General features: G+C 53.8%; 3 protein-coding genes across 3 annotated transcripts; 1 reads left to right on the top strand and 2 right to left on the bottom strand.

Moving 5' to 3' along the window:
• Window positions 1–1026: 1026 nt before the first annotated feature.
• CGCA056_v000205 (uncharacterized protein) lies at window positions 1027–2374 on the bottom strand (the record flags this gene model as incomplete). Its single annotated transcript, XM_037315466.1, has 2 exons — window positions 1027–2127; window positions 2186–2374. The coding sequence occupies 2 exons, from the start codon at window positions 2372–2374 to the stop codon at window positions 1027–1029; spliced, it is 1290 nt and encodes a 429-aa protein (XP_037184786.1).
• A 905-nt stretch (window positions 2375–3279) lies between these two features.
• On the top strand, window positions 3280–4242 carry tcpN-1 (N-methyltransferase tcpN; the record flags this gene model as incomplete). Its single annotated transcript, XM_037315467.1, has 2 exons — window positions 3280–3893; window positions 3954–4242. 2 exons carry the CDS (start codon window positions 3280–3282, stop codon window positions 4240–4242), a joined length of 903 nt encoding a protein of 300 aa, XP_037184789.1.
• Window positions 4243–11802: 7560 nt separating this feature from the next.
• On the bottom strand, window positions 11803–12711 carry CGCA056_v000207 (uncharacterized protein; the record flags this gene model as incomplete). Its single annotated transcript, XM_037315468.1, has 2 exons — window positions 11803–11856; window positions 11980–12711. 2 exons carry the CDS (start codon window positions 12709–12711, stop codon window positions 11803–11805), a joined length of 786 nt encoding a protein of 261 aa, XP_037184788.1.
• Window positions 12712–13263: the final 552 nt, after the last annotated feature.

The raw sequence follows: 13263 nt of genomic DNA on the forward strand, positions 1-13263 counted from the left end.
GAGGAGCGCATCCTCAGTGCGGCGAGGTCTGAGGGTGCAGAATGCAGCATGCACCCGTGTTGTTGGGACCTCGGGAGTTTTCTCACCATCCTATGTCGAGGGGAGAAACATGGGTGCCATACAAGCTCGTGGGCTTACATCGTGGGGCGAGCTCCATGTTTCTCGTTTGTCTTCCCCCCGGCTTGCCGCCCCCTGGCTTCGCCTAATGTGGCTGCCTAGCAAGCCTGCATGAGGTTGTTCCAGATGGTGAAGAGAATCATCCTGCTATTCCTCTTGAATTGTTCATGGCGGTGGCTCACCACCCGTTGGCATCGTTTCAAAATCACATCACTCAAATCACCCGCAGAGCTAGTCGAGATCTCACGGGAGAGCGCCCCCTTCGCTCAGCCACCGCTATGCCGAGAGCGTGATGATGGGGGAACTAGCGGCAAAGGCTAAGAGAGCAAACTGACTGACTGAGCCTGTTCATTGGGCTCCCGCACATGTCTTGCGTTAGGGGGTCAGGGGTTCAGACACTCCCGCATGTCGACGGGCCAAGGAGGGCTCATATGGCAGCAATCCGAGCCCTGTAGGAGCGGCTTGACAGGCCTTCTCTTGGCGTTGGGCTACCGATCATTGGCAGATCCTGGTCATCGTTGGGGAATGTCTGTGGCCGCGGGTCTTTCCTTTTGACGATGCATGCATGATGGTCTTTGATGGCGGTCGATGTGTCAAATGTTTCGACAGGACCGTCACCTCGGGAAGAGGCAACCCATTATTCTTCGTTTGCGTCTTTCGTCATCATCCCTGCAAGAGAAGGGGACTCGCGATGAACCGAACCGCGCCTTGCGCCGCACTCGCATTGTTCAGCGAAGCACATGCTTCCATGTCGCCCAACTCAAAACTGTCTTCTCATCCGATGTTCGGCAATGTGTAATGCCCTTTCCATTTCTTTCTTGGTATCTTGAGAGTTTCTGCACCCGAAATCGCTTTTCGTCATACGTCATTCTTGCTGCCCCCCCTATCCACACAACCCGTGCCCCCATGTCAAAGTCCGTCGGACGCACCAAGCTCGTTCAGCTCTTTCGACCGCCGTTCCCTGTCCGCCACCGAGTGTCGCGCGTAAGACTCAAACAGCCCCATGAAGGGGATGATCAGCAGGAAGATGGGCACCAGCTGGCTGAACATCAGGCTGTTCTCCTCGTCCTTCTCGTCCTGCTCCATCTCCGAGTGCCCGATGCGCCGGTCGTCCACCACGGCCTGGATCCCGAAGCTGAAGTACGCCATCAGCCCGACGATCGTCTCGACCTCGGACGCGAAGAAGTACCACACCCCGCGGAACGCCGCCTTGCACCACCGCCACGCCGTGTTCTCCGTCCACCGCGCTACGAAGACCGCCTCGGGCTGCAGCACGTTGAACTGCTGGGTCTGATTGTCGATGAACCGGCTCCGCACGTGGTCCATCCAGAAGATCCGCCCCGTGCGCGAGCTCATGAAGATCCTGACGCCGTAAAAGTACCCCATCATCACCATGTTGACGATCATGAGGTTCGCCGGGTCGCCGCCCTTGGGTAGCCCCAGTGAGCACTTCATGGGACATCGGAACTGGCCGGGCTCGTAGATCTCGGCGTACCCGCCAACGTAGAGCGCGTAGAGCAGCAGCACGACCGTGGTGGCCATGAAGAATATCCGTAACGCCCTCGCCATCCGCCGCGGGAGGACCATGTTCTGCTCGTTGTAGCGCTCCGGGTGCGTGCGCTTGACGCTGTCGCGCATGCTCGTGATGACGAGCAGCGAGAAGAGGTGTGTGTTCGAGCAGAACCACGCGAGGTCGGTGACGATCATGAAGTGGTACGTGGATATCGTCCCCTCGAAGAGCTGCTTCATCCCCGCGACGAGAATGGCCATGCCGGTGACGAGTTGCAGGTCGCTCAGCGTGTTGACGAGGTCGTACGCAACAAGGGCTTGCAGGTCTGGGTTCATGTGCAGCCGGTGCATGAGATTGCGCGCGGGGGCGGAGACATGTTTTCGGAAGAAGCGGTCGAGCGGGTTCATGGTCTGGCGCTCCTCATTCGTGCGGCCGATTACGAGGCAGAATATTGTTGTTAAGAGGGTCACGAAGGCTGTGAAGACGAAGGCGAAGATGACCTGGTGCGCGATGGGGGTCAGCGGAGAAGAGATGCATGGGAGTGAATCAATGACTTACACCCCGACCGGCAATGTCTGGCTCAGCCGTCATCCGCGGACAGCTGCAAAAGCCAAAGTAGCTGCAGTCGAAGTCGTTGGCGTCTATGTTGTAGGTCACATTGTCTCCCTGGTTGATGCAGTCGATCAAGGCCTCGGGGTAAGCGTAGTTCTTGGCCCGTGAAAATGCATGTTCTCCGACGATGGGCATGGTCAATCTCTGATGAAGACCTCAACGCCGAATAATTCTCTTCGTGTCAATACTCGACGGGAAGCTGATGTCGACAAGGCTACATTGGATAAGACAAGGGGCTCTGTATTTATTTGGTCATTATCGCCCGATAAGCTGGTCTGGAACCAGAGACATATCTCAAAGAACTCGGGAGCCGAATGTAGCATGGAGCCGGCTTCGGAATGATTTCCCCAAGCCACCGCCAACCTCATTAAGAGCTTGACGACACAAAGAAACTGCTTCCTAAATCTCGGGCACCCATGATTCGCCCATTTCAAATGTCAACTGGCTTAGCCCCTTGGCAGACGATGTCAGTCCCGCCGCTTTCACAGGAACCCCAGCACCATCCACGTGAAGGACTCCAAGATACATTAAGCTCCGGCTGACTTCCGAGCCCATCAAGCTCCGGTCGTCTTCCGGACCCCACCGGGCCGCTTTAGACTGCGCCGACCGGGCGCCCACGCTCCGGAACCCCCACCTTAGCTCCGGATGTTTCCCGCGTCGCAAAACTCAATCAGAATCAGAGTTCCCAGCCCGCCAGACTGTCGGATCCGTCGGGTTCACGAGCCATATGAAGCGGGTTTGAGCTGAACTCTCCTAAATCTAGATCCCATCTTGGCGGACAGCTCCCGCCAATTGTGGGCTTAGGGAGAGAATGCCGAAAGGTAAAGAAACTGTTGAAGCTCGGGGGCGATAAGTGATCCTGGGTGAGATAGGGCGAGACTTCATCAGCTTCCAACTCAATCTCGCCGAGAGGTGACAGCTTCGGGGCGAGGCCGGCAGCGTGAGGGATTATAATTTCAGTCTAGAGGCAGGCTTACTCCCCAGGCGAAGGTGCGCAGACGTAACATTAGCCACTACATAGAAACAAAACCAAAGCAAACATGGCCGCTGTTTCCCGCCCGCACTTTGACTCCGGCCTCAAACGCTGGAACCCCGACGACGACAGCATCTACGTTCTCAACCGCGGCGACGTCGCCAAAGAGCGCGCGCGTCTCGAGTACAACCACCACAAGATCTGGCTGCCCCTCTGCGGCGGCCTCTGCCCGCCCCAAATCCTCGCGCACCTACGCCAGCTCCCGGCGCCGCGGGTCGCCGAGCTCGCGACCGGCACGGGGATCTGGCTGCGCGACATGGCGGCGCAGCTGCCCTCGACGGCGGAGCTGCGCGGCATCGACATGGACACAACCAAGTTCCCGCCCGCGTCGGAGCTGCCGAAGAACATGTCTATGATGCAGCACAACGCGCTGAAGCCGTTTCCGCAGGAGATGCACGGGACGTTTGATATGGTGCACGTGAGGCTGATATCGCTGGGGATGAAGAAGGATGACTGGGCGGTTGCGGCGAAGCATTTGTATGCGTTACTGAGGCCGGGTGGGTACTTGCACTGGGAGGAGGTTGGGGATTCTGTTTGGAAGGTAATTCCGCCCAGCAAGGCTTTTGACGAGTGGATGAGGATCGCGACATTGTGGTCCATGAAGGTTGGACGCGATCCCTTGTAGGTCGCATTCTCGAGCATGTAGAGAAACCCTCGAAAGTTTCACTAACTATCATGCAGTATGCCCGCCCGCCTGCCACTCATCGTCCAGGACGCAGGGTTTGTGGACGTGGAGGAGAAGATATTCAACTCCTTCGGCACCAGGGACATGCTGCGCGAGCCGATGCTCAAGATCTCCGACGAGCTGGTCCGGCCGGTGATGCTCTGTGTGCTTGAAGACGGCGGGCTGGAGACAATGCAATCCGAGAAGGACATCGATAGGCTGCAAGAGGAGATCCGGCGTGATGTGGAGGAAAACGGGGTCAAGTTTGGATTTTACTACAGCTGGGTCTGGGCGCGACATCCCTGAAGTAGAAGACACGCAGCGACGCCGGTGCATGCCGGCATCATACTAAACCCCAGGCCGACATGACGTGGAGAGAGAACGCTGACAAGTAGGACGTAGCTTGTAAACACGATTCTAGAATTCTTGAAAGGGCGTGCTTGCTGTAGCATCTCATCCATCCACGGGGGCTGTGTAGCTGTGCTGTCCAATTGAAGTGCGATTCATGAGTGGAACATGACGATGGCCTCAAGACGGTGCCTTTTCACGCAAACCTCAGGTCTAGAACGGCGACACTATCCACAGCTCAGGCCGGCGTTTCGTCCTCGACTGCGTCGCTCGCGATCGCCTACCCCGCGGGGTATGGTTCAGCAGAGGTGGGGACCGTGGGGTTGATGACGGCAAGAATGTGGTCCCATGTGGATGCTGACGAACAAGACTCGACCCCACGCCGTCACCGCAGGCCTCGACTTGGCGATGTATCAGTGCACGCCGTCATCTGATGTTGAAGGTAAGATGGTCCAGTCGCGGATGGCGCGGTGTTTCGTTCGGGGAAATGGATCGCGGGGTGGTCCCTGGCGAGAGATGGGGTGAACAGAGGACCTGTTCGAGGATGTCGTTAGCTTCGATTGTGATACAGGGGAGGTAGGGACATAGAACAGCAAATGACGAAGTTGAAGAATCCAGCGAACGGCTATCAAGGCGAAACCAAGGGTCCATCACTCAATTCGAGAAAGCGCAGGGCTCATGCCAGAAGCCAAAGCTCAAGACGTACCATGGGTCCCTCAACAGCTTCTGCAGGAACATCTCGACAAATCGTCGTTCTCTTCATGTTCAACTTCGACTCCTGCAGGATTCAGACTTTCTCAACGTTGCAGTGGAGTGGCGAGCATTTCTAAGATGCGTGTGCTTCGATCATTGACGGCGTGGTTCACATCTGTGTAACGTGAACATAGATGAGATTGGCATTAGTTAATGGACCATCTCGTGCGTAACACTCATTTCGCAACACCATGGAGCACAAGCGAAGAAAATCGGGTTAATAATTGAAGTCAATTGATCCGTTCTGCTTCGAAACATCCTCCGCACCCGCAGTCTGGCTGTACTCTGCCTGGCTGCTCATAAAGATAACGGTCCTGTGAATGGTCATGTCAGTTTGGATTCGACATGAGTGCGACAATTCATTCAAATGAGAGTTCAGGCCAGGTGTCAGGCTCTAGGTTTTGATCTCAAAGATCCAGATGTAGGCTGGATCTCGACGTCTAATTAAATTTGAGAAAACATCACGCGAGGCAGGAAAGTGAAGTGAGAAATGGAAAGTGGAGTTGGCTTACCTGTTCCGCGATGCTATCGCGTCAAACCGCCGAGACTGGATGGCGACGCGTTCTGTTCCTCCCACTTGGTTGGTGCCAGAGATGCTGCAGTTAGTACGACAGCGCATGTCAAACGAGCAGATGCATCGCTCCCGGGTGAACACCAAGCTTGCCGGCCGCTCCTCAGGTCTTTCGCTGAGAGAGCCTCATGACAGCTCTTGACCAGATTTTGGTGGTGATGCAGAAGGGAGGTTGCCGAAAATTTTCGAGGCTCAATCCGGCTAGGCGCGTCTTATATACCGCGCACGTGCTGAGGGCACGATTGGCCAAGCCCGCAAGCCACCCATGATATCCTTCTATCCAGTGCCCCACATCGCGACCTTCCAAGTGTCTAAGCGGTAGAGTGTTGTAAGAGGTATTACTCAACCCCGAAGGTGGTGCAGACGAACTTGAAATCGAGACCTGCAAGAGTGGACGTTAGTTCAGTATTCTGGGAAGTTAGAAGTGAAAATCTGGAGTGGAGATGTAGAATTTTCAGAACAATTTTAACAAGAAATCATGGTCGCTTCGCACCAGCGATCAGCATCGCGAGAAGTTTGTCATCACAACAGAGGCGTGGCAGGAATGGGAACGATGAGACATGGTGACTTGCCTGTTGCAAATGCGGCAACCTGTGTGTTTTCTGAAATTGCCATCACCTTCATCTGTGTCGTAGGGAGTCCCTCCATCGATCAAGCCAAGCTTCTTGGGTCCTTCTCACCATGGCAGCTGGTTCACGGCGCGATGCGTGATGGAATGGAGCCCTCGAATTCGCCTGAGACGTCGCGGTATCAAGGGCTCATCGGCGAAACGGCAGCCTTCGACGATGAGGATCAGCCCCGATGGCATCCAGAAGACTTGCTCTGTGAAAATGGTCAGACGATGCAGAGATCTAGGTGGCTGCCGGGTTGTCATCGTGACAGAATCATCATGGTAAAATCTCAAGAAGAATAAGCGTGCTTACGGTGCAAATAGCTATCTGGAGGTAGCATTTCTCGCATCTGAGTCGGGCTGGTACTGGTTGGCAGGAGCGACCAGAGGACCTGCCACAGGCGGTAGGTGATGGTAAGAATCTGTGACACGACACATTTTGGTTAGCCAGAGTTCGAGGTAAATGTGCATGGTATGAAAGAGGAAAGCGCTGTTCAGACACGAGGGGGATCCATCATCCCGCCCTCCCAAGCATGGATCAGACCACCAACACTCGACGATGTCATCACCACAGCAATCGGCGACCACAGTGTTGAAGAGAAGGTACATACCATGGCGATCGTGCCAGGATTTAAGCCCAGCCTTCTTGCAACGCTGCGATGATATGATAGGTGGCGGTCAACAAACCTGGATTTGAGGGCGCGGCTGTCGGAACTTTGATCGAAGAGGCAAGAAAACTTGGTCAACGCGAGCGAGGACGAGATCGATCCTAAACTTTCAAGGCCATCAGTGGAAAGAACTTTCCAGAATGAAAAACAGATCATTGGGGAAAGAACGCAAGGTCAGAAGTATGGTGGAAGGTCCGCACCGACCGCTAGCGCAGCCTCGGATTTGGAATGAGATAATATCATCATCAAGCGGGGGAAGATCGGAATGTAGGAAATGGCAATGATAAGAATACTAACGCAGTTGATGGCAATGTGGTCCCGTTGTTGATGCTGCATATGAGGTCTGATGATCTGGAAGATGGTGATGCAGAGTTGAGTGGAAAATGGAATGCGGAGGTGAGGGAGAGAGAGGGATTTGTAGCTGGGGAAAGGTTGAAAGGGAAGAGAAGGATGGTTGTCTGGGTCTGGGGGAGTTGGTGCGAGGGCCCTGATGGCGAGAGAGAATCCTGGAGTGCTGACCGCTTGACGCTCCTGTGAGGGTGAGTTTGGGATCTGAGACCACGTGAGCGTTCTGGAGGAGATGATGCTCAGGGCTGCCTATGAATGAATTAGCGAGCCATTGCAAATGCACACATGTGGTTGAGCATAAGCCTGCAAACGTCACCTTGTGTGTTCTTTTGAGGCAGCATGTTACAAGAATGGAATGATGAACATGTGAAAGGCCACACAGGAAAGCCATACTTCAAGCCTGACATCAAGATATAAACAAAAGAATCATTGAAAGTGATCTCCCGCCTAACAGTGGAGCTTTGCTGTCTTCGTCCATCTTTGATTGCACGCGAGAAGGCAAAGATACTAAAGATCTACAAAAGGTAAACATGTAGAGACTCCGGGATAGCCATTTTCATAGAGATATCAAATGAGGATAAGTGCTTTTTGACATCTTGAGCCGACTCTATACCAGCCAGACACCAAAGGACGGTGCTATGTAACCACTATTACAAGCTTCTTGCAGCTATCTGGCTGGCTTTGTCTGGTTGTATTTGGATGATGCTCAAAGCCCCAACATCTTTCTTCAGGAATCATTTCATGATAATGTCACCCATCCTGACTGATTTTACAATATGTTAAACTGCCAGATGATGTGGTCTATGACGATGCACGGAGAATAATCAACTTTCGTGTATGCTACGGCCTAATACTATCCCCATTTTGTCAAGGGAAATAGGAGGCTTGCGAGATTCATCCAACGCCCAACGTGGAGGTTGATGTGAAGCTTTGAGCCTGAGCACTTATTTGTGAGTCTACAATTCTTGTAGAAGCAGCCGTCGAGGTGTTTGAAAACAAGGGACTTGGATCAGATGAGGGCTGCGTCGAAGATATCGATGCCACTGGGGTCTGTGAGTTGGCGTTGGATGTCTGAAATGATGGCTGTCCTGGGTTGCTCGTTGTAGAACTGGGGATTTGAGGAGATGCAGTGGCTACGCCGGTTTTCGGACTCAGCTTAGACGGATGACTAGTGGCGGCTGAAGATATTGATGAAGTGACAGCATTGCTGCTCGGAACCATCGGTGAAGGTATCCCCGAGCCGGTGGTTGGAGAAGCCACTGATGAGGAGGAGTTTGGCGAAGAGATAATCGTGTTGCGCGAAGACACCGATAGAAATGTTTCCGATATAGTGGCTGGAGGAACGGAGCTAATGAAGTCCATGATGGTCAAGACGAATTGCAAGACGGGCACAGGAGACTCGACACCGGCCGTAGCTTGACGCTTGAACATCGGCACATGGCTTGAGCGGAAGCCATTACCGGAGTGCTGCTTGAGCCCATTGTCTTTTCGGAAACAGGATCAATAATTCAAGTTCACTAGTACACACTCCCTTAAAACCCGGAATAAACGTACCTTCATACACACCGTCGTTGGTGGCATGCGCGAACGGAAGGCTTAGAATGCATGCTGCAAAAGCTACGGCTGATACCATCGCGTGTAATGCAACGAGCTGAAGCACGCGCTAAGGAAACTTTGATCTTCAACAAAGATTCGCGAACCAAGCTAGTGGGGATACTACGGGCTTAGATCTTCGTCTGTCCGTATTTGAGAGACATTGTATGGTAGGTTGCCATGTTGTGGTAGGCTCAGGAATTCACAATCACCCTTCTGACTTGAAGACAAGCCATGTCTTAGTCAATTGTACTAACGACCAGTAAATGCCATCAGAAGTACAACATCACCATAAAACACATCTCACCGAAGGAATGAATATTCGATGAGTTAACTGGCCAATTCTACCAAAGTCACGACGAAATGCGGGTTTACAATGAGGGTGCTGGCTGCGTCACTGAAGAATTTCTTCCCTCAAGAAATCCAGGTTTTCATACATAGAGACAGGCATCTATGTTCGGCTTTTCAATCTGTGTAGAATCTTGAAAATTTGAAAATTTGAAAATTTAGGGACGATTGGGTGGGAAAAAATCGATGCAAAAAGTATCCTTGCCACAAATTCGGTTGTTCGTCGAAGTTGCAAAAAGAACTCGACGTTGGCCTGATTCGAACAGACGCTCCCGAAGGAACAAGATTTCTAGTCTTGCGCATTAGACCACTCTGCCACAACGCCGGAAGATCCCTGTTATTTGATGCATCCAGGGGTGGAGACGTTAGACATTCGGCCAAATTGTGATCAAGATCCATGGAGCCGGACCCTCCGAGTCGCCACCACCAGTCTTCGCCATTCTGCCCGACGGGAATCGCCAAACGATGAAGGCAAACCTGCGAGACACACAGCCGGAATCCGGTTTCCTGATGCTGATTGGTAACCCAAGCCGGTCAAAAGGTCTTGAGATGTTAGAGAATAGGAAGGGAATTGAACATGTTCCTTGTCCCGGCTTCACCAAGTTACCTTTCGCAGAGATTAGCTTGAAAGCAAGATGTCCTATATTAATCTTGGTGTAGCACGTCAACGGTCCTCATCAATGCTCTCGTATGCTGCAACAACTTCTGCGGCGGATGAAGGATAAACGCAATTCGTAGCGTCGAGGGCTCACGCACCTGCATGTACTCCTTTCCTGCTGGTGACTAACGAGCGGCCAGGGCGCGTCTGCATGTTTCTACAGATGACTTGACCGCATAGGTCACAGAATGTCGTCGTTGACACGGGAGTACAAGCAGTAATGCCGGTTGATCCATGTCGTGATTGATCGACGTCCGGGTTTCTTGTCCAGACTCTCGGGTTTTTGATCCGATCCATGGTTCAGACTCGCGGCACACCTTTTCCAGGTACCGCGAATACAACTTGTTCAAGATCGTCACAATGAAGAGGCAGGCAGGCTTTGCCGACAGCCGCGTATTCGTTCTTCCAGGCTGGGAAATTTGCCTCTGTCGCTTGAGATTTGGTGCCAAGGGTTAGGCGGGCAAGTTGCTCGACGTTGAGTTCAGAAGGGGCAACGTTGGCGCTCACAGCGTCAAGCTGGTGTTTCTTGTGGCAAACTTTGTCATCGCTGTTCGGTGATATTGACTCATGCTCTATCCCGCCGGCGATATGAGCCAGGGCGTCTTAACCAGATGTTTCCGTTGCGTTTCTTGAAAAAGGCGCCGACTTCTGGTTCAAATGGAGTTGCCAGGTCTCAACAGCCTCCCGGCTGAAATGGATGGCGAATAATTGCGATCTTAATCCGTTGTCCGCAGCTTCCGATCTACCGTCCGATGTTATCGCGGCGTTGCCTCCAGACGAAGTAAGCTCGCCCGTGTGCGCCGCCCAGGCGGGTGTCGGTTGATCCGGTTGCAAAAACGTCCGTCAGCCCAGAGTCCATGTTGTAGGGCTGGGCCAGCTGACTCGGTGCGACGGGCAGATGAAGGGACGACGACCGGACGCCGATGAGCGAGTCCATTCAGATCCCGCGGCGTTTGCCAAGGACGCCGCTGTTGGCTGTTCTGATTATCCTGCGGCATCGGCAGCCGCTGCTGTGCCTGGATGTGGAGCGAGGGGATGCTTGCCGTCCGGTCTTTGGAAGCTTGCGTCGCCGCAGTCTCCGATGTTGTTTCGTTTCGGACGACGCAGTGACGGGCTCAAGGTGCGCGCACCGGAGACAGCAATTGCTTCCGTTCCCATCAATCGCTATGAACTTTTGGTGGAGGACTCGGATTGACGAATGCGACGCAGTTGGTGAGCGTAGCACCGGGCGCTGGCGGATCGCTACAGGGGTGAAGGGTCTGCTTGGGCTCTGAGGTTACAACTGGCGAAGACATTTGCCCCCCTTGTGGATAAATGATCGTTCGCTTCACGGGTGGATGAGCCGATCCTCGCATCTTAGCTGAACATCATAAGAGACGGACTCTTCTGGCTTAGCTGCCGTTGACGACGTCGTTCAGAAAAAGAGACGACGACTGGAGCAGTTCGGACTTGGTGTCGTGCATTGGACAATCTGATGAGTTGCTAAGGTTCACTTCCTACACGTGCAGTGAACAAGTGGTGGTGGGATGGAAGATGGGATGTTGATTCTCGACCAGGGACATTGCGTGATGATCATCTTCAGCTGACAAATTGCGCAATAGACCGCCTACTAAGGCTCGCCTTCAGACGAAAGATACGAGCATTTACGAGGCCGTTGGACTGCTCGCAGAGTGCCTTTCGTCCAAAATTCCCCGCATAAGCCAAGATTTCCATGTACCGGAACATCACGTTTCACGTCACGACGCAGACCGTTACGGTGCGTAGACAACAGGTGGCAGTCAAGTGTCGGGCGAAGAATAAGTATTGAACATTGAATGGTATGAACTTTGTACAAGAACATTGCAAATCCCAGATTGCGGGGGTCAAGCCCTTTTTGAAACTTTCAGGTCTGGTTTCCAAGTCATCTCGTCTCAAGGCTGACCGGGTATCAGATGCGACTCCGACGTCTGTCTAAACTCTATTTTCCTGTTTAGAAGCGCTTGCGAAGAGCCCGCTTCGAGCTGCGGCGCTTGTTGCAGGAGGACTGTTTGTCAAGGTTTCGTGGTCAGCAAAATGAACTCTTTTGAACTTTTCGCAACGGTTTCAATCCGAACTCTAAGAGCGGAGCCTCGGACATATGGGACGTTTAAGGAGGGAAATGACTTACGGCAGGGGCGGAAGGAGTGGCGCTGGGGGTAGCAGCGGACTCGTCAGAGGCACCAGAGTTGCCAGTGGCCGGAGTGGAGGGGGTAGCGCTGGGAGTAGCAACAGTGGCGAGGGTGGTGGGAGCCGCGGAAGCAACGGGGGTGGTAGAGCCAGAGCCGGAGCCGGAACCGGAGCCGGAGGTGAAGTCAACGCAAGACATGTAGGTCTGGCCGGCCTCAGCAGAGTCCCACCACCACTGAAGAACGCAGTTGCCGGCGGTGCCGCAGTTGGAGGGGAGGGAGTCGGGGAGAGTGACGGAGAAGGCGGTGTTGTTGGCGGCGACACCGGTCTTGGTGGAGGCGTAGTTGGTGAAGGAGATCAGGGGCTCGCCAATGACGGAGTTGGAGGTGGTGTCGACGACGGAGACGTTGGCAACACCGGTGTGGGGAGCGCGGATCTCAACCTTGAAGTCGACGGTCTCACCGGGGGAGTAGCTCTGGATGTTGGCGTTGTCGGCGAACTTGTAACCCTTGCAGAGGGCGAGCTCGCATTTGGAGGCGTCGAGGCTGCTGCCGGCCTGCTGGGCGAGGCCCTGGATGTTGCCGTACGGGTCGGACTGCTCGGTGTTCCACATGGTGGTGCCGCAAGCCTCCTTGAAGGCATCACCGGCGACACGGGGAGTGGGCGAGGTGACCTTGCCGTGGGCCGAGACGGCGGCGACGAAAGAGAGAACGGTGACGATCTTGGACTGCATCTTGAAAGATTTCGGTGTTGATAAACTCGACGAAAGCGAAGGTTGTCGTTTCAAAAAAAGGGAGTGAGAGACTGGGATTTGTCTTGCGATGTTGTAAAAAGCTCAAAAAGAGTGGCTTGTGGCTAGCACAGCTGTAAAGAGAGTGTGAAAGAATGAACGTGAATGGAATTTGACCGGATGGAATGAGACGCAGAGTTCAGATAGAAAGACGAGCAGAAAATCAGTGTGGCATGAGTAGGATCTTATACGGATGGATGGTGAGCAACCCCATCGCACCCCTTTGCGAGCGGTCGTCGTCACTGCGCTGGTGTCATGGACGGCCCAGTCCGGACCCAGCCAGGGATCGGGATCCAATCTATTCGTGACGGCTTGTAGCGATAAAAGCTTTCAGGGGATAGGAACTCGTAGCGAGGAGCGGACGAGGGACGGAAAGCCCAGGCCAACGCTTGACCAGGCACGAAAGAAGAAAGACAGGCACACACCCTCGAGGGGCTGCTCACCGCGTGGTCCAACAGCCTTCCAAGAAGTTCTGGAGACTCAAACGCCCCAATT

This window comes from Colletotrichum aenigma (assembly GCF_013390185.1).
Source record: "Colletotrichum aenigma strain Cg56 chromosome Unknown KSG_Cg56_contig01, whole genome shotgun sequence".
In the NCBI taxonomy this organism is placed as follows: domain Eukaryota; kingdom Fungi; phylum Ascomycota; class Sordariomycetes; order Glomerellales; family Glomerellaceae; genus Colletotrichum; species Colletotrichum aenigma.